Below are 25,633 nucleotides of genomic sequence, written 5' to 3'. Positions count from 1 at the left end.
GTTGAGAGATGAGAACTTTGTGTTGAGTCACTTGATTTGGTCTCTTTCCTCCATCAAACAGTCAGGCAACGCTCTTAGAGATCTCCAGAGATAACAATGTCACATTGTCACATAGGGTTCTGCTACAAATCCTTAATTACAAAAAGAGGATCAGATGACTACAGCGTCCAATACCGGGGTCTCCAGGCGGCATGGGGGTCTTTGATCAAGAAAATCCAATTATTTGTGTATATACATTTCCCACATAGTGATTACTTCATTAATTGTCCCGCCTTTATCTCCTCCCTTCCCATCCCCCCTAATAATCAGCTCCTTTATCCAGACCAACAAACACACCATAGGAGCTTTGTGGATTCAAAGGATTTGCTTTCCCCTCTCAAAGAGCCGCTATTCTTTGATGATTGGGCAGCGGCAAACTTCAAAGTAATAAATCTTATTTCTGACTGGCTGGCGGCCCACCAAAGTCCTTATCAAATTCTAAGAAGTGATCCCTCACTCTTCAGATAGACCAAGGATATCTCGGAGAGAGGAAGCGCTGAGGAGTGGAGACCTGCTCGACGCGATATTTTTGTACTGCGAATGCACATATTTATCTAAATTAGTGCTTTTATTTTGTATTTCTTTTCATCGAGACGGAGGAGGACGTTTGCCATGGCAGCAGTGGCTGTACTGCGGAATGAAACACTCCAGGCTTTTCTCCAGGTTTGTGCGCAAGTTTCTGGTTACTTTTGACGACTTTAGTAACTCGTAAACTTACTCGTCCGAGATGATTTACGTCCGGGTAAACGAGTCTTTTAATCGTCTAGTGTCATATCATTTTTATTCCTGACGCTTATTGTTTGCGTCTGAATGACTTCCGCTGCAACATTAAGACAACTTTAAATGTCACAGCATCGCGATTCAGGCGACATGGATCGATGTCGTACAGATGCTATTTAAAACGTACTTCATTTAGACAATGCAGATGTGTTTTTTCCCTTCGTAAAGTGTGTTGAATAATGATTGTAATATAGACAATGTGTGTCTCGGTTATGCAGGATCGCACTCCAAACTCTTCTCCAGAGAACTGTAAGCACTCTCCGCTGGCTCTCCTGGCTGCCACTTGTAACCGGATCGGGCATCACCACGGATCGAACCACGCAGATTTCCTCCAGGTCCCTTACGACCCAACTCTGGGCTCCCCATCGCGTTTATTTCACCCGTGGACTAACGAGGGAACGCCTCAGAGCAGCCTGGCCAGCAACTCAACTTTCGGACTATCCTCCAAGCCCCAGCTGTCTGCGCACATCCAGAGCTCCTTCAGCTCGCACCACCACGAACTGCCCCTCACCCCTCCGGCGGACCCCTCGTACCCCTATGACTTCTCCCCCGTGAAGATGCTACCATGCTCCATGCAGTCTCTGCAGTCCTCCTGTCCTCCCACCTACGTCCCCGCCGTCAGCTACGCGGCCCAGACTCCCATCCCGCCCGCCATGCCAAGTTTTGTGACGGGCCACTCCGGCCTTGTGCACCAGCAGCAGAGACAGTTATCCCCGAACCCTGGAGAGGATATTCCATGGTGGAGCCTTCAGCAGGGGAACCACGTCACTCACTCTTCCTCCCTCGGCCCCCATCGCTTCCAGCTGCAGAGGGGTCTGGTTCTGGGACATACGGACTTTGCGCAGTACCAGACGCAAATCGCGGCTCTGCTGCACACAAAGTCTCCTCTCGCGACCGCGCGGCGGTGCAGGAGGTGCCGGTGCCCGAACTGCCAGTCGTCCACGTCCAGCGACGAGCCCGGGAAGAAGAAACAACACATTTGTCACATACCGGGTTGTGGGAAAGTTTACGGGAAAACTTCTCACCTCAAAGCGCACCTGCGGTGGCACTCTGGGGAGCGGCCGTTTGTGTGCAACTGGCTGTTCTGTGGCAAGAGTTTCACCAGGTCGGACGAGCTGCAGAGACACCTGAGGACTCACACGGGGGAGAAGCGCTTTGTTTGCCCGGACTGCTGCAAGAGGTTCATGAGGAGTGACCACTTGGCGAAACATGTGAAAACTCACCAGAACAAAAAAACCAAGTGCCACGAGAAGACACTTGACCATGTCAAAAGGGAGGACACGAGGAATATGTTGTAACACACCTTGTAGTCATGTTAAACAGTAGAAGTCACTAGTGCAATACAGTCAGTCCCACGTTAGTTCAAGTACTCAGTGAGCTGCATTTTTAGGGTATTTTTTTTGTTTATTTTGTTGGTTTCTTACATCCTGAGAATAGTTTCTAACATTGCTGGTCTGTGTAGCACATTTTTTTTGTATATATACACATATATATATAAAGTTTCATGAGTTAATTTGGGACCATGGAGAACTTCTGGCTCGTGAGTTTGAATTCACTGTCAATATCATGTGAAGGAAGACAAGTGTTCAACTTGTGTTTTGATCATTGTCTTCGGTGGAAGAGCTCACTCCGCTGTAAATTATATTTAATAGCTTTTGTTGAATGAAAGTGTCCGTTTTTTGCTCCATTTGGGGTGTTTTTAAGCATGCTCTTGAAAAGATCTGCTATTGTTGATATGACCCAAATACTGTGTGAGAATAAAGATTATAACATTTTCCTCAACTCTAAACTCGAATAAGTCATTTGATATTAAGTCGTTATGCCTTATATGGGCGACGAGACAATCAGGTTTTATGTGGAAAGAAACTGATTCAGTGTTACCTGGATTAGTGTGCCTTGTGAATTGTAAAAACCCAGCCGTTCATTTCCAACTATTTTGTTTTTTAAAATCTAAAATATAAGTGATTTGAAGACTTTGAGGAAAAGTGTGCTAATATTTAGTTTCCAGCTGTTGGTAATTGCTAAAAAAAAGGGAGTATTTCAACCAAAATAAAACAATACTTAATAATACTGTGTCTAGTCTGGAAATAAAATACATTTTTTTTAAATCCAAACTTTTGACCTTCTTCTACTGCTGCTGCTGTTGCTGTTGTTCAACCTTTAACATAAGCAATGCGATGTAGTGACAGAAGTTGAGTTGGTCTTGACTGTATTTGAAAATCTTCACAGAAATCATTAGAAATGTACATACACTGTTTAAAAATGTACCGAACAATGTTAAACCCTCAAATACAGCCATGCGAGCCTTGGAATTTGGCCGCCAACTGAGGAAAAACTGACATAAAGCGTGAAAGAGATCCATCAACCGTAGACCTGAGCGCTTCAAAGGTGCTGGTATCTTCAAACTAAATTGAATTAAACCCCAAACTCTACCTTTTCAGTAAACTTCTGTCAATTATGAGGTGAGAGGTTTTACTAAAAATGTACTTTCCGGAGATAAAAAATGCGAACAACCCTTTAAAATAAATACAATGTCACATCAAGTTCTTTGGAGAACATCACACGTTTTCTTCACAGTTGATGTGAATTGTTCTACCATTAAACTCAACTGTGGGACTGCTGTAATTTGTTAATGCACTCTGATAGATGCGGTCTATTTGTCCTGTGCCTCTGCTTGTGCATTCTACTTTTACCTCTGAGGACTTTGCAGTGACACCGTAGGCTGAGATGAGACCCATTAGCCGAGAAACACTTTCAGCTGGAAAACCACTGTTACTCACAAGAACCTGCAGCGTGTTTAATGTCTCTCCTGTCTGACAGAGTCACTCAGAGCCTTAATGGACAGTTAACGACAGGCCAGTTTTCTGACCAAACTCATTGGCAAAGAACTCAGTCTTCTTTCTTCTTCTTTTTTTGTCCAACAGAGTGGAGAAATAATTGCATTTATAGGGCAGGTTGCACACTGACTACACCCTAACGCCTACATTAAGTGCCATGTAACATTGACTTAAAGTGCAGTAAACTAACCACTACTTGAAGATCATTATTGTATTGTGACTTCCTCCACCCAGATGTTCACATGGCGACTAGGGATTTAAAGTAACCTGCGGGGGACAAAATAACTTGATTTTCTAACCTTGAGGCAACTTCTTCCAACTAATCAACCCAGAAAAGTGTGGAACCTTTCAGTAACTAATAGATCTGACCGATAGTACAAACTCAATTCTTAGAGAGTAGCATTACTGCCTGTCAGCAGGTTTCCTGTCTTATGAGAGATCAGTGAAAATGTCAGAATGAAGAGAACAACCGCTGCCATTCATTGGCGTTTCGAGCTGTCAGTTATCTGCCTCAACAGCGCCCCCTTTTGTAAGTAGCCTCAGTGGTTCATTAGAGCAGACAAATATTATTGTGACAAATATAACCGACAACCACACAAGTCCATTTGTATTCAGAAAAAATACAACTAATATAAAACCAATTCCTACATAATAAACACAAGCAGTAGCGCTAGACGACAATTCAATGTAAGTTAGTTTTGCAGGTGTTCTTAATGTTTGTTTACATTGGATTTATACTTTTTAATTGTCATTAAATGAAAAAGACAATACAGAGTTGTCATCTACAAGTGAATTATATAAAATATAATGAATGCACATAAATATTTGTGATTGGACCTTTAAAACAAAAAAAAACTTTGTCTGCTGCAGTTATTTATCAACTATAGTTGATGGACCAGATCTGTTATGTCATACCGAACTGTATACTATACTGTTTTGTAGATGCAGCCTTGTTGTACAAGTGCTGCTACAGTAACTAACCTTATGTATCCAGTTTTACCAAATCTCAAGAACGGACAATCTGCCCCAATATTAACATACGTTCATGACAAGAAGAGGAGGATACGAAGGAAAGGCCGACAGTAATATGATGAGATGTGACCATTTGAACTGTAAAGTCTTCATCTGCAAATTTTATGATCCTATTATAAAAGGCTGCCTGTGGATGGATATGTTGAATGCAGCAGACTGGCTCCGCACAAAAGCATTGTTCGTCTCTGATTTGTCTTCATTGTCCAAGATGCAGTCACTCTGTTTTAACACCGTCGGAAGCTATAATGCATAATTAGTAATAGAAAGGACATCGTATGTCGAGGCTTATGGGTTTATTTTCTTAAAATGAAAAAGATTTGTTCACTTCAAATAATCACATTACAAATGCCTGTCCATGTATGATTTTAAATGATTTCACTTCTACTGTCAAATAGAAAGAAAAGCATCATTAATATTATATAATTATTGAAGAATAAATGATCATTCCTATTTAAATCATATTCAATTGTTTAAAACAAACTGCATTGTAGTTGTAAGCGGATACTTTTCAAAGTGTTAAATGTTGACATTTTCAACATTTACTGTAACTGCTGTGAGGCATCTATTGAACTTGTCTTTACACACTGAAAGTATGCCAACACAACGGCCAGTACCATGGGTGGACAATGGTAACAGTGATGGTATTATTCTCTATATTTATGGTAATTTACCCAAACTAAAACATGGTAGGGTTGTGAACTTTTTCTTTTTAACAAAAGTAAAAAAAAAAAAATTTTAAACGTCACGTGCATATCATTTTTGTACAATTCATTTATTTTGGTTTTAGGGTAAAACTTGAGCTTGTTGTGTCTAACACCGGGTCATATCCAGTTTGGTAATGTAAACTAAAATTCTGTGCTTTATTGACCCAAACTGGGTCAATCTCTAAAGCAATACTATTTCTAGTATGTGAACAGATATTCAATAGTCCATATAGAGAATATTATATAACATTCATACTCGTAAAAGATATGTCTTCGTGTGTACTATATTCATTATTTAAATTATATTCACTCGCTATATTGATTAAGTATTTATTTATTTGTAAATGCTTTTTCTCTCTCCACTTCTCAAACACCATCTGCTGATGAAGGCCATGGGATGCAGCGTAACAGCTGGTGTCAAATAAGTGAACCGTGTGTAAAGAATTTTTTGTCAAAGTATTTTCAGGATTGCTGAAAGGAGAGTGTAGTTTAATATTTCTCTTTCATTTTCAAATGTTAACTGCCATTTTTAGGACTCACATAGATAACTTCGAACCTCAAAATGTGAAATTGAACGATTCGTTGCAGTCAGGTGAGCTTTTGGGGATCAGGTTCAGTCAGCAGAGGGACGAACTCTTTCATCAGACGTGATCCGACTTCACTGTGTCACTGGCACTGCAGAGGCTTTTCAAAATAAAATGACTCACAAGCAGTGGCATGAATCAAATCCCTGATGTCAACAGCTGTGCTTCTCTCTGTGGAAGAGGGTTATGTACTGCTGATGTTACTTAAGGATGGCAAGTGGAAAAGGTTTGTCTGGACGTTTAGATAAATAATGATTCAATCTGTGAGTGGACTGTCTGAGAAGCGTCTCTGTAGCCCTGCAAATGCCTCTGTGTCAGTTTAAAGCCACTGGAATAGTTCAGTAATACAGTAATAGTATTTGAATATGTATCACTAACTGTGCAACAATGAATGTTAAAGTTCAGACAAGTACATAAAACACAAACCTTATTGTTAAGATGTTAACAGTGCAAAAGATCTGATTGCTGCACAGAAATAGGATGGAAATAATCACCTTTTTCCAAACCGAGCCTTTAAGTAAAATATGACACGACTGGTGAACCATCGTACTAAGATCAGTCACAAAGTCTTGAGTCATGAAACATTGAAGAGTCACTTACAAGACAATATTTGGACTTTTCAAGTGTCATATAGATAACTTTAAGAAGGAGACGAACAAAAGGGAGGCAAAATGTAAAAAACACTTAAAGGGGAGTCAACCAATCAACCAATTGACCCCTAAGGGCAGTTGGTTGTGCAACAGTGAAACAGAAATACAGCACAAAAACACATATAATACAAAATATATAGTATACAGGTTCAGCTCAGTTCTGGAGTTAAAATAATATTCAGCTAATTTTGCTTCTAAACTATGCCAAAAGTACATAGTAGCTCAGTTTCCGGCACACCACTTGGTTGATTTCGTATTACTTGTAACAAACCACAGTAAAGCTGCCTGCTTGGTAGAAAAATGTTGTCCTGTTGACCCAAAAAGGGACCTTTTAATCGTGGGGAACTGGCTCTCTGACAGGCGCGGGACAAGAGATAAATGTACGAACAAATCTTTAACACAGAATCCTACAGCTGAATAGACGATACAACGAATCCCCGCTGCGACTGAATCGGAAGCTTTTAGCTGTGACGTATACAGTACGTTACCTCCTCCATGTGAAATTCTGCAAAGAAAAACAACAACACATAAACATGGAGGCGGAGGCAATGGCCCCTTCCTCACTTTGTACCCCACTTACTTCCGGCGCCTTGCTCGGACCCCACACTTCAACCTCTGCCTTCATTTTGATCTCAACTACACACCTGTAAAGTTAGTCGACGTCTCCGAGACAACAATGTGCCATGAAGACTCACAGAGACCAACAGGGTAAAAACAACAGCAGCCACACATTGTCACTGGTAATGATGTGATGTCATTAATAAACATTGTTTCAGCAGCAAGTACCCCAAAACAACATATGTTTACCTTCAAGTGAAAGTCAGGTCATAAAGTCTGTATGGGAGCAGGTCGGGGTGGGAGGACGGATGACTTTTAACCATGTTTATTATAGTTACCATCAAATGATGTCATCCTGTCACAGAGGCGTGAGATCAGAAAACAACACATCAGCGATATGTAATGCGTTCCTTGTTTGTGTTTGAATGACGACACAATTTTTGGGCTTTGATAAAAGTGAACGAACTCGATCGTCGGTAACGACGAATCTGAGTGAACAAAGTCAGAGAACTAGGTCAGAGAAGTGATTCGTAATTTCCATCTCTGGCCCGGACTAAGGAATGATCAGTGTAGCTTCTTTCACAGGCAACCTACTCTTTAAAGTGGACTTTGTGTGAAAGATTCAAGCTCAGCTCTTCTGTGAGTTCACACAGGAGCTTTAAGGGTCTCTAGCTGTGAGAAGGCGATAGGAGGTTTTCATGTCTCACAGGAGACCAGTTTAAAGTGCACCCAGTGGTTAGGACAACACAACAGACTCGTTCTGTTAAAGACAATAAACCTTGTTTTGTAGCGAGATGACCTCGTATTGAATCCCATCTGCAAAGCCCAGCAGCAGGAGAATGAAGCAGTAAAAAAGCCCAGTTGTTCCTTAGTTCTTCTACACGTGTTACTTTACTTTAGAGATGTCATTGCTTTATAATTTCATGGAGACATGAAGGTTTATTTTCCATTGTTAAATAATTCCTCTGATTGTAAGTAGCAATTTTGAGTAATTTACATTTTTATGAGAAAATTAAAGGATTGTACTTTTGCGTATTTTAATTGGCTTTTAAGGAGAAAGGGGGTATTTGGTATTTAAACCATGAAGAATTGTTAAATTAGATTCTAACTTTGACTTGTTATATCAAGACATTGTTGGGATAAAGAGCACATTTCATGGCAGTTCTGATTTAAAATGGTTACTCTTGAATGGAGGCTGCATGTTTTATACATCAGTGCAGTGATTAAAATGGAATTAAAACATATCGTTTTTTTCATAACTGGTTTCCACCTCTTTATTGAGCAAATAAATATGTTTAGATCCAGATAAGCATTTACATATAGCTTCCCAATATGCCCAACAATGCAACGCAGTACAGGTAGCTATGTTTTTATCCCGAGCAATCAGGATCCAACCTTGTTTACTGTCTTTGAGCTTAAACCTTGGTCAAATGGAGAGGTAACATCCCTGTCGTTAAAAAAAAGGACATGTCTTCATGTTCTATAACCTCCTATACATCCATGTCCCTCTCTCTAGCCTCACTGGCTCTGGCTCAGGTAAGAAAACCCACCTACGAGCACATCTAAAGCGCTCCAATAAACACGTTATTTCAATATTTTGAGTCCTGTGTAATTATTGTCAGGTCAAAAGTAGAATATTTGAGGTATAAAGTGATGGGAAATGTAAACAAGCAAAGTGCAAGAACAGCAAAATTATACTTAAGTACCACACTTATTTGTAATGTAATTGGATTAAGTTATAGTCCACCACTGTCATCACATTCACATTACTTTGTGATTTCTGTGTCCCCTAAAAAACAGAAACAAGACATCATTGTACAAATCTTCCTTTCAGATCAGTCAGGTTGCAGCTTTTCTCTCACCATTGTCATGTGACCATGTCATGTGACTTGTACAGGAAGTAAGTGCTCAGAATCAAACAGCTTTTCAGCCACAACAATCTGTCTGTTCCTGCCTGCATCCTCAGTCCTGTGGTCGCATTGTCTGTATGTATTGCTTTATTTTCATCATGCCTATTTTTCTGACGTGTTTTTAGTACATTGTGTTAATTTCCTGAGTTTGTGTTGATTGTTTGATGTTTTCTTACCTCCTTTTGTGAATGTAATCTCATTGAGATACACTTTGTGTTGCTGTTTTAGTTTCACCCTTTCCTAACTATTACATAGGTTTATAAAAGAACTGTAAAATGTATAGTGAGCGCTGGTCAGAGCACATGTGTGTGTAGAGGACAGTACCATGAGTGATGTGAAGAGGTGAGGAGTTACTGTCCAAGTGAACAATTGACTCCAAATTACATTACGTGAGATTAACAATTAGTATACTGAACGAGTGTTGAATTGGAACAACTATTGTTGACCTTATTATACTTAAGTTGTACTAAAGTAAGACAAATGGTTCACTTTAAGTAGGTTTAGTGCACTTGACTGGACTAAAATGGGACTATTATTCAAATACATTCGATATATATTTATTATTGCACTTTGAGCATACTCAAAATGTACTGGTAATAGACAACTAATATATTAATATTAAATTAATACCAAACTCGTACCAAAATAGTACACTCTAAGGGAAATTGGTAGTGCATTTTAATGTAGTCTGCTGTACTTTGAAATATGTTACAAATACACTACGCAGAATATAATTGCAAGTAGCTAATATTTAAGTACCGGTCATTAGAAATGAGTGAGTTAATGAGACTCAGTGCTTTTACACAGGTTAAGGACCTGTGTAAAAGTACCAATACCACACTGTGATAATACTCTAACAAGTAAACGTTGCATTAAGAACCCCGACCACTAAAGTACTTGTTTTGCAGAAAATCGGCCGCTGTGACTTATGAAAAAATGATATTATTAATACAGATGCATCAGTGTGTAAGCAGAATGCTGTTGTTGTAGCTGGTCCATGTGGAGCTAGTTATACTTCATATACAGTTGGAGAGGTCATGAGATGATAATGATGCTGGAACAAAGAAAAAACAAAGTTCTGGTACATAAATCCTGATTCATTTTTTATCTTTTTAAACCTTTGGTAAAATATAGGTGAGTGTACTTCTTTAATTCTCACAACACAACAAGGGGATGTGCTAGCAAACTGTACTAACTTTGAATTAATTTGTCATAATGTTTAAGCATGTAAGGGATGATTTGTTACTCAAGTACAAGTACTTGAGTAAATGTATTTACTTTTTAATATAATGGACTCGCCCTCATGGCCCCAGCTCTTCTAAAATTCTGGCTACAGCCCTGAAACTGTCCCACATGATGACTGCTGATGTCATCACAGCTTCACCTGCTTCAACCAGATCAAACATGGCTTTTCACACAGTGCAGCGTTCGCCAATTGTATCCTTGATCCGCAGTGCTGAGCTCTGGGTTAAGAGCTGGACGTCACCAGCACATGTGCCTCCTCTCAACGGGGTTTATGAAATATAACTGATTTATGAAATATAACTTTTATCAAACATAGTTTTATAGAGTTTGTCCAAGTTGCTTTTTGGTTGAGTATAAATGGAGACAAAAGAAATACCACAGAAAACTCCAAGGCACTCTGACACGTTTTGGCATCAAGTCTTCGTCAAAGAAATCTCATGGAACAAATGGCCATTTTATAGTGGAACTTCATTTCAGTGTTTTAGTCATCTATTTGTTCTGACTCTTTATTCAAGGCAAACGCATACAGTCATATGTGTGCATGGGTGCTTCTTGAATAGGCGATAGGACTGAAAAGATGTTAAGTTTACAAGACGAGGGAAAGACCAGTCACACCAGTGAGACACCGTGTGACAGTCGAGGGAAATTCACAGACAGCTGCAGGCTCAGCAAAGACACCAGAACAGGACGAGGCAATGTTCGTCTTTCCAAGGAGTTTTCTTATTTATTTTCACTGGCTTATGTTCAGCCACAATTCAGACATCTATACTTGTTTACGTCAGATTCTACTCACAGATAGCAGTCAAATTAATGACAAACACAAATACAGGAATAGACACCCCTCCTCCCCACTCTCTCTTTCTCACTCTCTACATTTGGATTATGCCCCATCTTGTGGACAGTTTCATACAGCTAGTGGAAAAACAGCCCCACCCATTTCCCTTTGGGTTTTACATCTTTTGTTGTTGTTTTTTTACACCACTTCCTTGCAGCTGAAAAGCATAAAGACAGAAACAAATCTTGTGAGTCTTTGCTTCTGCAGGGGGGCCTCTTTACAAAGACGTCATGACAGATATTGGCTGGGGACAGTTACACAATAGATCTGTGACAAGGAAAAATGAATTTGTTGTGAAGAGCATTGATTGTACATCAAGCTGGACTATTAGACAGACGAAGGATCCCAGAGCTTCAGGCCCCAAAATCCCAGGTTCACTGTGTGTCAGTTAGTTTGTGGTAATTTCATCATTTCATCATTGGAGCTGTGGTGATAAGGGCCTTAAAGGTTATGTTCAAGTCTATTTTAATACAATACTCACATGCATTGTAGTTATTTATCTTGTCTCTTGTGAAAAGTCGAAATCCAGAGTCTTTATTCTTTGCAGAAATGCATTTATAAGTTCAGTTGAGGATAATAGGACTCATCAGCAGTCTGTCCTAGCCAAATCAAGTGGGTCTCTTTTAAAATTACAGTATGTTTATTGTAAATTTCCCTCATTTTGTGTTTCCAGAGACAATATCTCTGTGCTAAGCTGTAGTGTAGCGATAGTAGCCTAACAAGAAGGGAGGGAAGGATCTTTTTAGACAGGAGGAACAGTTGCAGCAGCTGATAACTGTTTCATATGAACATGTGAGGATTGCTTTATGATAGATTTAAGAGATGTGAACCTCGTCTTTAAGGCAGATCCTGCATTTCTACTCATTCCAGCCTGCTCACAATCTAGTCTTTATTATCTATTTTAGCATTTAATATTGGGCATATTCCTAAATTGATTTATGTTTCGTCAAATGACCAAACTGACACACAGCAATTCTGAGTGAGAACGCAATTAAGACATTAAGTCTGGCCCCAAAACTGAATTTTGCCCCCATAGAGAGGTCTGGACAGGACAGCAGCCTTTAGAAGCAGGAGCAGCCTGAGGCGCTGTCCAGTGCTGAACACACGTAATACTGTCCTTGTATGTAACGTACAGCTGTATATGCGTTTCATATCAACACGGTCACAGTGACAAAATGACCTTTAATCAGATTCACGATACAAGAGACAACCAATCTCACAACAGACGGATGATTGCTTGTGATTGTCTTGTCTCTTGTGTGTCCACTCGTGTCCCAGCGCCCATGTATGATGGTGACGTGTTCCAGATTAATGGGTCGGTGTATAATTAGATCCATGAAGTATATCTGGAGTGGCCCATTTGTGTCTCTGCTCCTGCAGCAGTCATTCTTGGTTTCTCACTGCCACCTTGTGGATTTTTTGGGGTTTTCGTCCTTTCAGCGTGTCATGTCGGATAGGTTGCATCTTCACCATTCAACAACCATCCTGTCGGCACAAGAAGTGGGGAAATAAGATGTTTATGGCAGGTGCATATTCTAGATGTAATGACAACTATAGCGTTGAGGTCATCTCCAAACGTTTTTGTTTTTCGATCTCAGTTCATAATTTCGAGATGGAACTCGTTCATAATATTGGGGTGCGGGGAATACATAGAAGCAGTTAAATGCGTATTAAGGCACGTGATTGTGTCTTTACGGTTGTCCTCTTGTTTTTTTCCACAAAGAACAAAACCAGCGACCGTCTCCCCCTCCCCTCTTCGATCCTGAACCCTCCTCACGTAATGTTGCTCATATCATCAAACTTAGAGTCCGCGTCCGTGACCAGGATTCAAACCAGAACTAGATCCGAAGACAATCAATACTTCCCAAAAAAAAGTCACATTTAAGGGGCTGAAAGCGGCGCCATTCAGTGTCAAACCTGCAGACGAGTCCGCTCCACAAATATGCAGCACCGGTGGAGGTAGTACAGGCTATACTTGCAGTGACTCATTCGTGCGCAACGACAATAAACAGACAAGGCTTGCTTTAAATGTCAGCAAATCAAACCTACTCGCAAAACAAAAGCAAGGTCACCTTGTGCGGGGTCCAACGAGGAACTGAAGCTCAGGTCTGTTTTTTTTTCTCCTCCTTCTTCTTCTCCTCGGAGTGTTTCAAAGAGTAACAGCAGTGGTCTCGCCTCCAGGACAGAGGAAATTCACTTTTTTGGGGGGACTGCACCTGTTCACCTGCACCACATAATCACGGTAAGTGGCTTTATTCGTTTGTCTGTAACAAGTCCAAACTCAACGAACTTCGTAATTGTCATTGGAGATGCTCTAACAGGTGTTTGATAAGGTTTACTCCCCACAAAAATAATCTCTTTAGGTGACAGAATCGGCCTGTAGTTTGTGAATTAATTGCGTTATGTTGCACAGGTTTGATTGTTCATTCGTTTTAAAGCCTTGAATAACCGGTTGGTGGTTTGGAACGAGGGATGCACGTCGTTTTTTTCTGGATGGGACTTAAATCTGCATCACGATCAGCAATGTAAATAATCACCTGCAGCTGATATTTGTCATGCAAGTTTATGGGTCTAAAGCTACTGATGACCATACAGGCCATATTAGGAATTTGAATAATGTAGAACATATTCTGCTCTTATAGGCTTATATTTGCATTGTATTTGCACATAGCCTTACCTCCAGATATGTGCATTTCAACGTATAGCCTTAGCTTATAACAAATAGTGCTGTGCTATTTATTATGAGGATGACAAACGTGAAGCGGTGAGGCGGCTGTTTAACCATCATCCATCCTGAGCAGGATCAAGATATATGTTGCTGAAATAACGTGCTCCTGTTACTGGCTTCAAGTGAGGATTTGTCTTTGCTCAGTGAACTGAACTCCTCTTAGATTTACGATTTTATCTCAACGTGTAAGACAGACTGTGTCCTTGTCGTCTACAGGTCTGTGTCTCTAACTTGAGCATCTCTTCATTGTGCAAAAGAAAAAAGAGCAAGAGGCAAATATTTAAAATACTGTATATTTTGTGCGGTTTTTCCTCTTTCCCTGCCAGTGAGGTCGGGCTACTTTTCATCTTGGTTGACAGGCTATAAAGAGAGATTTTGGGGGCATTAACAAAAAAAAAAAAAAGAAGGGAAAAAAAGTGACCAGGCTTTTTGAGGTGAGGACTTTGGCAAAGGGTCGGGAGTGATGGCGGCGTCTGCACCCTCCTCCTCTGGCGGCGAACCGGATCCCAACTCGACAAATTTACGACCACCGGGCTCAAGTAGGTCCATCACAGATAAAATGCTATATTCCACGTGTGCTCTTTACTTTGTGGGCACTGTCATTAATCATTTTCATCGAGGGAGAGCGGGGGAGATAAAAAAAAAAAAGAATCCGCTGCCATTTGAGAAGGCTCCCTTCGCCACAAATCATCGCTGCATTTCATTCACCATACCGACCTCCCGGCATCTGCGTGACAGACGAATGCTGCTGTCAAAACCTGATGTCCTCCACTAACGTTACACTGAAGGCAATTAGCCGGGGACACAAGCCCGAGGCTGCACCACCGGAACATCCTATCAGAAAAGCTAAAAGAATGAATAATTATTTGCAAAGATTACAAAGTAATACTTATTATCATCGTTGTTATTATAATTATGATTGGCCTATTATTAGGGGTGGTGTATTAATGCTTTCGTGCCCCCCCCCCCCCCCCCCCCCCATTGGTTTGGTTAAATGGGCTTTGGCTGAATAAAGTGCTCGCATGGAAAGATTAAAATTGCCCCTGAAGTGGCTGTTAATTCAGCCATATTAAATTGCCCCTAATGGTACACTTAAGCATAGCCTTCGAGAAGGGGCACTGTAGAAACCTTCATCCACCACAGCTCTTTCTTTGTCAGCTGATTGAAAGAAAGAAAGAAAAACAGAGCCTGATCCTTCCAGTGAATCGAGATCTAAAATCATCTTACAGGTCTAGATGTGCTCCTGACACAGGAAATACAGATATAACAGGAAATACAGATATAGAGATGTTTACATTGTTGAATATAAAATAAACAATTACATGTCTGTACAGTGCAAACATGAGCTCTGCTTCTTACCAGTTTCTGCTTATAATGTCGGAATGGCTTTGCATCGTCAATTGAGTGTGTGAAGAAAAGCAGGGATTGCATCATGTTAGGCCCATGCACAAATTGCCTGTATAGTCTCCAAGCTGCACCTCTGCAAATGTATAGTCTGGCCTGAATGGTTTTTATCAGCACATCTATTGTATATTCCCTTTTCCCTTTTTTGTTGTTGTCCCTTTTGTTGTCCATCTCATTCCGTCTGACTCTGAGAAAATCATTGTGGGGACTGAATTGAAGTGCTTCCACTGATCTGAGCAGGGCAATGATTTATCTAATGATCCAAAGCAAGGGGTTAAATTAGGATGTGGAAATAGGACTGCCCCCCTCCACCCTCCTTCTCCTCCCACTCCCACCCCTCCTCCCCTAAATTGCTGCTTTTGAAGATTTGGTCTATGCTTTCCATCCAAGGTGCCCCATCCCCTCTCTGGCTGGAAGCCCTTGATAACGCAGTAATTCTCTATCTGTCACTGACCAGCCGGCTCATGTTTACCGATGCTCGCATTTTAACCAGCATCAATTCGATCTTTAGCCTGGCGTGGTTCCAGACGGCTAATTAATTTGAAGTCCTCGCCATAGGTTGTGAACGGTGACATATACTGTGGAAATATACTGATCCAGATCCAGGGGCCCCGGGGGGTGCCGGTTTAATGTTGAAATAATCCCAAAACACCCATGCTGGCTATTTTTGTTTAATCATGCGACATCACTCGACCTCATATGTCTCTCCACATATTTTTAACATGAACGTGTTCAAGACAAAAATGACTGTGAGGCCCTCTCATTTAAAAAAAAAAATGTTTAGGCTATGATGCCTGGTGTGGAGTTGCCCATGGATGTACTAGGAAATTGGGAATGAAGATATGTGGTAAGTTACACAATTTTCTTTGTTCAGAAAATTACGCAAAATATATGAATTGTCAGGAAGAAATAAGAATACAATCTAGGGTTTTTCGTGTCCACAAGCATGACTGTAGGCTATTCGTCGCCCTGCTTATTTGCAACTCAATGGAAACGGATTCCAGGACGAACAGGATTTGGAAAAAGCATCCAAATAATGATTCATCATTTAGATGATATACGATGAGCCAATATTATTTGAATTATAAATTACCACCACACCTGATCTTGGCAATTTAACTAAAATAAAAAATGCAAGTTCTATCAACTGCAAAAAAAACATCAATTGAGTTGTAGCTGATGGAATTTAAGAAGAAAATTATGCAGAATGGATTTTCCAATTTCAACTTTGAGCGTCTATTTTAGTCTCATACCACACGAACCAAGGGCGGACTGACATCTACTATGATGGTGAATGTCATGCACCGGTGCGCAGTACAATTTTCTGGCATTTTTGACCGACACGTTCTGCTGGTTTCATTAAGGCCATGTAATTACCCAGGACCGTATGAAGCTTCGAAATACAATGGGCAGGAAAACAAACGTGTTGTCTGCTCGGATTAACATCAGGGGAAAGTGTTGCACACTTTTCATATTTCTATCAGTGATACTTGTGGACTATATTCTCCTCAGCAGGGTGTAAAGATAATTTCACACACGTTATCAAATGTGCTTTTGCACCGTGTTGTTATCGGCTATACTTGTGCTGTTTGCTCCTCACTGTCGGAGGAGCTTTTATAAGAATTTACAGCCGCTACATGACACTCGTTTGTTTGTGCTTGACTGGAGTTTGACGTTGATGTCACGCGCTCAACTTCCCACAGAGCCCCTCTCCCCAGAGAGAGAGAGCGCGAGAGAGAGAGATAAAAGTCAGAAATGGGAGAGGAGAATTATTAGTGGGCCTGTTAAAAAATATGCAGTTCTCAAAAGGATAGCAATCACCCTGCGGACTCCTCATCTTCTTGTAATCCTTTAGGGCTTTTGCAGAAGAACAACAGTTTGGAGGAGAGGAACCGGATTGTGAGTTCCTTGAAGGAGCGCGCCGCGAAGAACCTGCTGTCCTGCGATAACGCCGGCGAAGATGCGCATTTCAGACGCACGGAGACCGACTTCTCCAATATGTTCGCCAGAGGTAGGCTGAGACGAAGAAGAAGAAGAAAAACGCATGTGTATTTATCCTTTGGAATTAAAAAGTGAAACACTTTAACCTGAAATCTAACGCATACAACTTTGAAAAATCTAACATTCTGTAGACATTTTAATCTGATTTCTAATGACCAAAGCAAATAATATGCTGATGAAGTCATAATGGAACTGCATTTGTTGTATTAATTCCCCAGTGCTGCTTTTAACCCGACTGTTGAAGGATGTGCACAAAATAAATTGAATTTAATTGAAAGTTATCAACTTTCTGACAAACCCAGAGATCACAGGAAGATCAACAGTGAACCGCAATCTTTAGATTTAGGCTAACCAGAAGAGACTCTGGTTATTTTGTAGATCTGTTGCCCGCCAAAAATGGAGAGGAGCCCACCATGCAGTTCTTGCTGGAGGTTGTGGAAATCCTCACCAACTACGTGCGGAAGACATTTGACAGATCCACCAAGGTCCTGGACTTCCACCACCCCCACCAGCTACTGGAGGGCATGGAGGGCTTCAACCTGGAGCTCTCCGACCAGCCCGAGTCTCTGGAGCAGATCCTGGTGGACTGCAGGGACACCTTGAAGTATGGAGTGAGAACAGGTGAGAACAAAGAGGCGTGCAGGCGTGCAGCGAGGCCTACAGCGATCAATAACTCTCATTAGCTTACATGCCAGTGTAATGATTACAGATAAGCCATTTTCTCTCTCTCATTCTCAAGTGATTACTTCTTTTCAGGGGATTTATGTTGCTTCGTTGTCTCTTTTCCAATCGTAGGTCACCCCAGGTTCTTTAACCAGCTGTCCACTGGATTAGACATTGTTGGTTTGGCAGGAGAGTGGCTTACCTCTACAGCCAACACCAATATGTGAGTACTGTGATCGTGTTATTTATCAGTTGATTTTTAAAATACAATGTTTGCCCTCCATAAACACAGTCATGCAGATATTGTTTGAGATTCCAGCAATAACAATTAGATCCAGTTTGGAAGTCATTAGACTCCATTTCCCATTAGACATCTTTCTTCTTCTTTCTTCTTTCTTCTTCTTCTTAAGCTTTGTTGTACTCATTGTATTGAAACAGCCCATGTAGAAGAGAGTCTTTCACTTCGAGGAATATGTGAAGTGACATACAGTAATTACTGTCACAGGCTGAAGAGTGCTGCGCTTGCTCTAATAGACTGTCCATCAAGCAGGAAAATAAAAAGGCATTTGTACAGCTACTCCCCCACTTTTTTTGTGAATGTTGCCCGGTGCTCAGGCCGTGTTCACATAATTCAGCCCTGCGGGCAAACTAAATTGCGTATTGATTTGCATTCACATATGGCGTCTTTGTTTCGTCTAGTTCTTGTGACTTAACAATGCCAGGAGGAGGAAAGAGCCTCTCCCGCTCAGTCTATGCACGGACAGCCATCAGTGGGACTCAGTGATGAGTTTTGCCATTGCAACAAGAAACTGTCTAGTTTTTCATCACTCTGTGTCAGACGGGTGTGGATGCATCTCTGTTCTCGTTCTCTGAATTGTTTTGCATTTAATTGTAGTGTACCTTATGAACTGGTCGCTCAGTATATGATGATCAACTTAGGGAAGAAGACTTGATCCAGACTTTGGGACGTCCTGGTGGCCTATAGTGGTCCAAGATGCAAACCATACGTCCCAGTTTGGGTTCCAGTCAGGGTCATGTTTCCCATTCAGGGAGTGTTTTGATTATTACTGCCTGTACACTTTTGGAATCCCTTGACAATGCAGCTGAAAATATTACTTAAATAAATAGATAAGTGTAAATGGATAGAAGACTTTGTAAAAACTATTTCAGTACCACTTTTTAAAAATGTGCTCTTTGTAAAAGCTTAAGTTCTACCAAATTACTTTAGTCATGGTTAATACATCATTTATTAATGGGTTGTAGATCAGTTATAAGTCATTCATAAGAAAATATGGGTTGTCTGATTGTGAAAAGTCCCTTTCACTGATTGGTCTGTATGACAACTTACCATCTCGAAAATACATTTATAAACATCTTATTCAGCAGTTATTAATGGTTTACTAACATTTATAACCAAATTATTACCAGATAGAAAGGTTAAGCAGCAGAAAGAGGGATTTGTTCATTTTTATGCGTATAATTCGTCTACAAAGCTCTCTTTTATAAAAAGGAGCCTTATTAGAAAGTGGTACTATCATTTGTCATTTTTATCAGCACACAATGGTGAAGATTCTGAAAAACCTCTATTGTTCCCTTTTGCTTGTTCAGCCACCAGTCTGTCCTCAAATAAGCACTGTAGGCAGCTCGTGTGTTATTGGCGACATCACCGAGGATGACTCGAACCAGAGGGTGGAGGTTGCTTACATACTTGTAATTTACCTTTATTAATTACGACATCAACCCTAATTACCCCTGGCAGATATTGACTGACACTAATAGACTGACAATCACATCCAAGTCTTACATAATCAGAATGAGTTAGCGAAGTCTGCCTGAATGAATGCGGTGAAATTAATGTGCGACATCTGCGAAGTGGCATCTGACTTGTTTATTTTTTTCCCTCTCCATATTACTGTGTGTGCGTATACTGGAGATGCTGTGGGGCACAATGCGACATTCTGCAATGCATTCCACTGATTCATTTACTTTCTTTGCATGAATAGACAGATACTTATGTAATTATAAGAATATTTGTCAGGAGAGGATGGATGAGGCTTCCTGTGCGGTAATTCCAAATCGACTGTGATCTTCTCTGAGTCAGAGGGGTTTCAATGTACTTTGATAAGACGGGAACAAATTATATACATGGGAGGATAAAACATGGAAAAACATTTCTGGAATGACAAATTTAAAGGTAACCGCTTTGTTTTGTGATTTTAGCAGCAGACCATTCCTATTATTTATCCAATGTTTTTTAAAATATTAACTCATTAAAGGTGCATTGTTCATATATGGAATAGTATCAATCAATGAAGCTGAGACTGTTGGGCATTTGTTGTGTCATTCCCCTGCTGCAAAAGGCATTACTAAAACAACAAGATGGTGTTGTCATTGAAGTGTGACTGTGGACACCGTACTGTATCTGTTCCATTTCTATTGAGAGAGCAGCGTGCTCAGTATGCTGCACAATTACAGTATACAAATGCATGTTGTTAAATATGTATTTCATATTGATCCCATCAGTCTCTCCTGCAGCCTGGAGGTGATATAGAACATTTTTGTATTTATATACTACTGTTTAATGAACACCTAACAATTTTCTTCAGCTAATATTATACTACATGTGCATATGTTTAATCGCATATTCAAATATTTGTGTTTTTTTTGGGTTGGTTCAAGGTTTACCTATGAGATCGCCCCTGTCTTTGTGCTCATGGAGCAGCTGACACTGAAAAAGATGAGAGAGATCATCGGCTGGCCTGAAGGAGAGGGCGATGGGATATTTTCTCCAGGTCAGAGCCAAACCAGTGCAAATAAGCTGAATATAATACTCAGGTCAAGTATCTCAAATGTGTATTTAATGACCGTACTTACTTTGTACCACTGTTGGTCTCTACAGGAGGAGCAATCTCCAACATGTACAGTGTGATGATTGCCAGATACAAGTTCTTCCCTGAAGTTAAGACCAAAGGCATGGCAGCTGCACCTAGACTGGTCCTCTTCACCTCAGAGCATGTCAGTCTCCTCCGTCTTATCACTTCACCTTTATCACAAAGGTTGATGCTGTGGCAATTTACCATGTTGTTCTTTTTAGATGTAACTTGAACATTGTGTGCATGAACACGGCTCATGGCTGTTCAGTTGACGAGCTGTTCAGTTTGTGTGACGCATATATACTCTGTTAAACCTTTGACTTGCTGTTAGACCTCCGAACCATCCGTTGGGAAGGAGCTCTGTCCATTCAGCTAAATGATTGTGTTATTGAAAGTGTCTGTTCAATAAAATACTTTTAGACATTTCAGAGCTTTCTCATCACGTTTATTTCTCACAGGGAAACTAATAAGAATTATTTCCACCACAGTTGACAATTAGTGTCTTTTGTGTAATTCCAGCCTGAATTGTGACTGATCTAACTTCTGTTCTTGCAGAGCCACTATTCCATCAAAAAAGCCAGTGCAGCTCTGGGCTTCGGCACTGAGAACCTGATCCTTTTGAACACGGATAAGAGGTTTGTTTCATACACCGAACCCACATGCTGATCCAAAAGGTCAAAAGGTCAAATATCTGGATATTGTACGTCTTTTTCTTCTTTTCTAGAGGGAGAGTCATTCCTGCTGATTTGGAAGCCAAAGTAATAGAGGCCAAGCAAAAGGTGAATGTCAGCAACAGTGACTCAGACAACGTCCCCACTTACTTATTGATTTGCTTCTATCAGAGACTCGGTACAGAGAGAGACACTTCTCCGAGCCGGGGAGTTTACTTGTTTATTTGTGTCAGAGCAGCAAGGTTATTTCAGTAAGGTTGCTCACTTGTGATGCTGCCCCCCGTAACACTCCAGGAACACATTCTGTTCAAATGCAAAGTGATGTCCAGACGAGTAGAAACAGGACAGCAGTAGGTGCATTGTAACCAATGTCTTTTTTGGTTTGCAGGGCTACGTTCCGATGTTTGTGAATGCCACCGCTGGCACCACCGTCTATGGAGCCTTTGATCCCATCAATGAAATCGCAGACATCTGTGAAAAGTACAACTTGTGGCTTCATGTGGACGTAAGGCAATGTGGATGATCTTCTATACAGAAAAATGACACCAGCTGTACACATCGGCAACTTTAATAGATATTAGCGTCCTTACTGTTAGCAATGTGGTGTGTCCTGTACAGGGTGCATGGGGAGGAGGCTTGCTGATGTCCAGGAAGCACAGACACAAGCTGAATGGAGTGGAGAGGTAAAAGAGCGGCAAACATTTCAATGACGAATAATGCAGTCGGGAAAACATGCTTTTTAAGTGGGGTCTCCACCTATTTAGACACACACACATATAGACACACACACACCCACAGAACTATGTTTACTGTTTCAATGTCTGTGCAGGGCCAACTCAGTCACATGGAACCCTCATAAGATGATGGGAGTGCCGCTGCAGTGCTCTGCCGTTCTGGTCAGAGAGTGGGTGAGACTGTTTTTCACTTGCTTGCTGCTCACGATAACACTTCTGCACCAGCAGGATAAGATAACTGTTTTCTGCCGGTGGTCGGTATAACCTCACTGTTCCTTACCCCACGTCTGTGCCCATTGCAGGGATTATTACAAGGCTGCAACTCCATGTCTGCCGGTTACCTCTTCCAACCAGATAAACAGTATGATATTACATACGACACGGGCGACAAGGCCATTCAGTGTGGACGGCATGTCGATATCTTCAAGTTCTGGCTCATGTGGAAGGCAAAGGTGTGCATTTCATCAGCTGTTTTCTTGTTGAGCCTCTACCAACCCTGCTGCCATATCTAGAATGTGATGGAAACAATTCTTTATTCTTTCTTTTTGTTGATCGACCTAAAAGGGAACAGAAGGATTTGAACAGCATATTGACAAGTGCCTGGATCTGTCAGCGCACCTCTACAATAAAATAAAAAACAGAGAGGGCTTCGAGATGGTGTTCGACGGAGAGGTGAGATCATTATTTGCACCGTCGGCAAATATTTTTTAATTGGACGCCAAAGCATTCACTGTACTGATTTGCCAGATTAATCTCAATCTTAATATATTTGGATACTGATCAGCTGCTGCAACAAAGAAAAACGGTCGATCTGGGCTTTTCTACTTTACAGAACACCTGCTTTTTCTTTTGGGATAAACAACTGCAACAATATGTTTCATATCTTAACTCGCTTCCAGGATTGATTGGACCGTTTTGCATTGCTGACAAGTTGACACGAGAAGCAGAAATTACGTTTTTTATCGGCACTCTTTACAAATGTTGTTCCCATTTTCTGTTATCAGCCGCAGCACACTAATGTGTGTTTCTGGTATATTCCACCGAGTCTGCGCGGCTTGCCTGATGGTGACGAGAGGCGGGAGAGGTTGCACAAGGTGAGGACTCATCAATCTGTTTTTTAAGATACATTTCTAGTTCCCCTGCCCTCTTCGATTGAGTCATATCGTGCCTGCTTAGATTTAGGGATTCACACAGTAAAATCATGGACAAATAGTGTGGGCATATGCTGTTGCTGGGATGTTAACATTGTATGCTTTCCCACAACAGGTGGCCCCAAAGATCAAGGCAATGATGATGGAGTCCGGGACTACGATGGTGGGTTACCAGCCGCAAGGAGGCAAGGTCAACTTCTTCCGCATGGTCATCTCAAACCCCGCTGCTACCAGGTCAGACATCGACTTCCTGATCGAAGAGATTGAGCGACTGGGGAACGACTTGTAAGAGACACACCTCAACCATTTTCCACCAAAACATGTCCGACTCTGTAGAGCCTTGAGCTTGGCTTCATCTCCCTTTTGCCTCATAAAGACATTGAATTTTGCTTACAGATCTTCTCTGGCTATGCACAAGAAATAATACGCCGTGTGTGTCTCTTCTGTCTTTATCAGCGATGACTTATATTCAACACATCTGCACACAAGGTTATCTGAGTAATAAGGACACATCTGTGAGAGAATCACAAAAGCACACATGGTATTCTTGCTAAACCATGTTAACTGGAAATGAACCCGTATCTAATAATGTGGATGACATGAGATTTACACTGGTTACGTTCTTCTGTAAATATAGAATAGCAAGAATATCTGAGCACTTGAGTGATTCTTTCTATAGCAGCTATAAAAGAAAACTGTTGTACTATATGACGGTAAAAACAGAACGAGATCAAAATATTTTTTCACAAATATCAGAGCACAAAGTGGGGAACCTTATAGCATTATGTGTGTACTGACTGTTGGTGCTCCATGTCGTCTGTGTAATTATCAAGCCAGATGCGCCGCCACATTGTACCCTGTCTGTTATTTCCTTTTGATATTACATAGGTGGAAATATATAACACAGTCATTGTACTTGATCGCTGTGTTTTTAGAGATTTCTGTGTAGATTGTGTATAGTATTGTTACATTGCCTTTGTGCCAAATGTGTCCTAGTTTTACAGTGAGAAAATCCTATATCTGTGTAATATGTAATAGATGAATCACTTTATTTATATTCAGAGGTTATAATTGTGAATAGGTTACCTGCTGTTCGTTTCCAGTTGTAATGTATGCTTCCTATTGGGAAACCCTGCTGTACAATATCACAATGTTTTGAACAACATTGATTTCGTGTATTTGTGAACCAAAGAAGGGTTGAGGTACATTTATGAACATGGCCCTTATTCTCCCTTATGGATGGGTTCAGATGTTTGGATAAGAAAACTTAACTTACCGCCCTTAACTTTAGTGCAATCTATGTTGTGTAACTGTGCAATGTCATTGTGATTCACTGACTGAATATCGTCCAGACACTTGGCTATATGTGGGAGGAAGCATGGATGGGTTTGCGGCTGCTTTGTTCATGATAGAAAGCACAACGCTGAACCATGATCACTGGGCAGCTTTTATTCTACAGACATAATGATTGTCTGTATGATAATGTGTTAAATGGAGTAAAACTATATTATGCCAAATTTTGTTTTTTTCTTAACATGCTCACTATAGTAACATTTTTATGTTAAAAATAACGACGTGAGAAACTGGGATTATTTACCATAAAGAATTTAGCTTGAACAATGAAATGCACAGTGTTTGCTGCTGTAATGTGATTTATTGAACAATTGTACATTCCTGAATTAGTGGGATGAAATATCCCTTGTTAAATTCAATGTCGGCACTTTAACTTCATGCCATCATTTGCAGAGTGTTATTGTTGTATCCACAGCACTAATAAAGACATGAGCTGTCGAACATCTGGCTTTTTTTTGCAGTTTGCATAAGGACAAATATGTATGTATGGTGAACAACAATGTGTTAAGCTGACATTCTTACACCGCTATAGGTATAAAGATTTAAAAGACGGTAATTACAAATTCATGTTTAAAACACAAATAGGCAATTATCGAGTTGATTAGCCTCCACTTTGCCACAAACTGGGCTCGTTAGAAATGAGTATGAAGCATTGTTATTACTGTTAAATATGTATTGTTTTACATATTATGTGGACTATGCACGAGCAAATATATATTCCGTTTGTTTGCCAAAATGTCATTCACAGACAAAGAAATGTATGATATCCTACATGTTGTTCTTTGGGGTTCATTAGATGATAGGTTCTGCTCCTTGTGAACAAAGTCAAATCCAGATGCATTATCAGGGATTTGGGAGGGAAAGTGCTGCCAAAACTAAAC

General features: G+C 40.6%; 2 protein-coding genes and 1 long non-coding RNA gene across 3 annotated transcripts; 2 read left to right on the top strand and 1 right to left on the bottom strand.

The window, feature by feature from the left end:
* The first annotated feature begins 538 nt into the window (after positions 1-538).
* sp5a (Sp5 transcription factor a) lies at positions 539-2,591 on the top strand. The gene is made up of 2 exons (XM_079277737.1): positions 539-702; positions 1,038-2,591. The coding sequence occupies exons 1-2, from the start codon at positions 652-654 to the stop codon at positions 2,115-2,117; spliced, it is 1,131 nt and encodes a 376-aa protein (XP_079133863.1). The 5' UTR covers positions 539-651; the 3' UTR covers positions 2,118-2,591.
* A 6,512-nt stretch (positions 2,592-9,103) lies between these two features.
* Positions 9,104-25,633, top strand: LOC306783595 (glutamate decarboxylase 1-like). Its single transcript, XM_079277303.1, has 18 exons — positions 9,104-9,169; positions 13,320-13,416; positions 14,229-14,441; positions 16,091-16,153; positions 17,162-17,317; positions 17,686-17,928; positions 18,103-18,193; positions 20,650-20,762; positions 20,870-20,985; positions 21,399-21,478; positions 21,568-21,622; positions 21,903-22,019; positions 22,133-22,197; positions 22,344-22,422; positions 22,551-22,700; positions 22,813-22,920; positions 23,253-23,342; positions 23,515-25,633. Exons 3-18 carry the CDS (start codon positions 14,366-14,368, stop codon positions 23,686-23,688), a joined length of 1,776 nt encoding a protein of 591 aa, XP_079133429.1. The 5' UTR covers positions 9,104-9,169; positions 13,320-13,416; positions 14,229-14,365; the 3' UTR covers positions 23,689-25,633.
* On the bottom strand, positions 11,211-15,520 carry LOC306783597. Its single transcript, XR_013772304.1, has 3 exons — positions 15,262-15,520; positions 13,247-13,398; positions 11,211-12,659 (listed from the first exon to the last, which is right to left on the bottom strand). It is a non-coding gene; the product is annotated as an uncharacterized lncRNA (long non-coding RNA).

Source organism: Melanostigma gelatinosum, assembly GCF_949748355.1.
Source record: "Melanostigma gelatinosum genome assembly, chromosome: 10".
NCBI classification, from domain to species: Eukaryota; Metazoa; Chordata; class Actinopteri; order Perciformes; family Zoarcidae; genus Melanostigma; species Melanostigma gelatinosum.
This window is presented reverse-complemented; position numbering and strand designations above follow the sequence as displayed.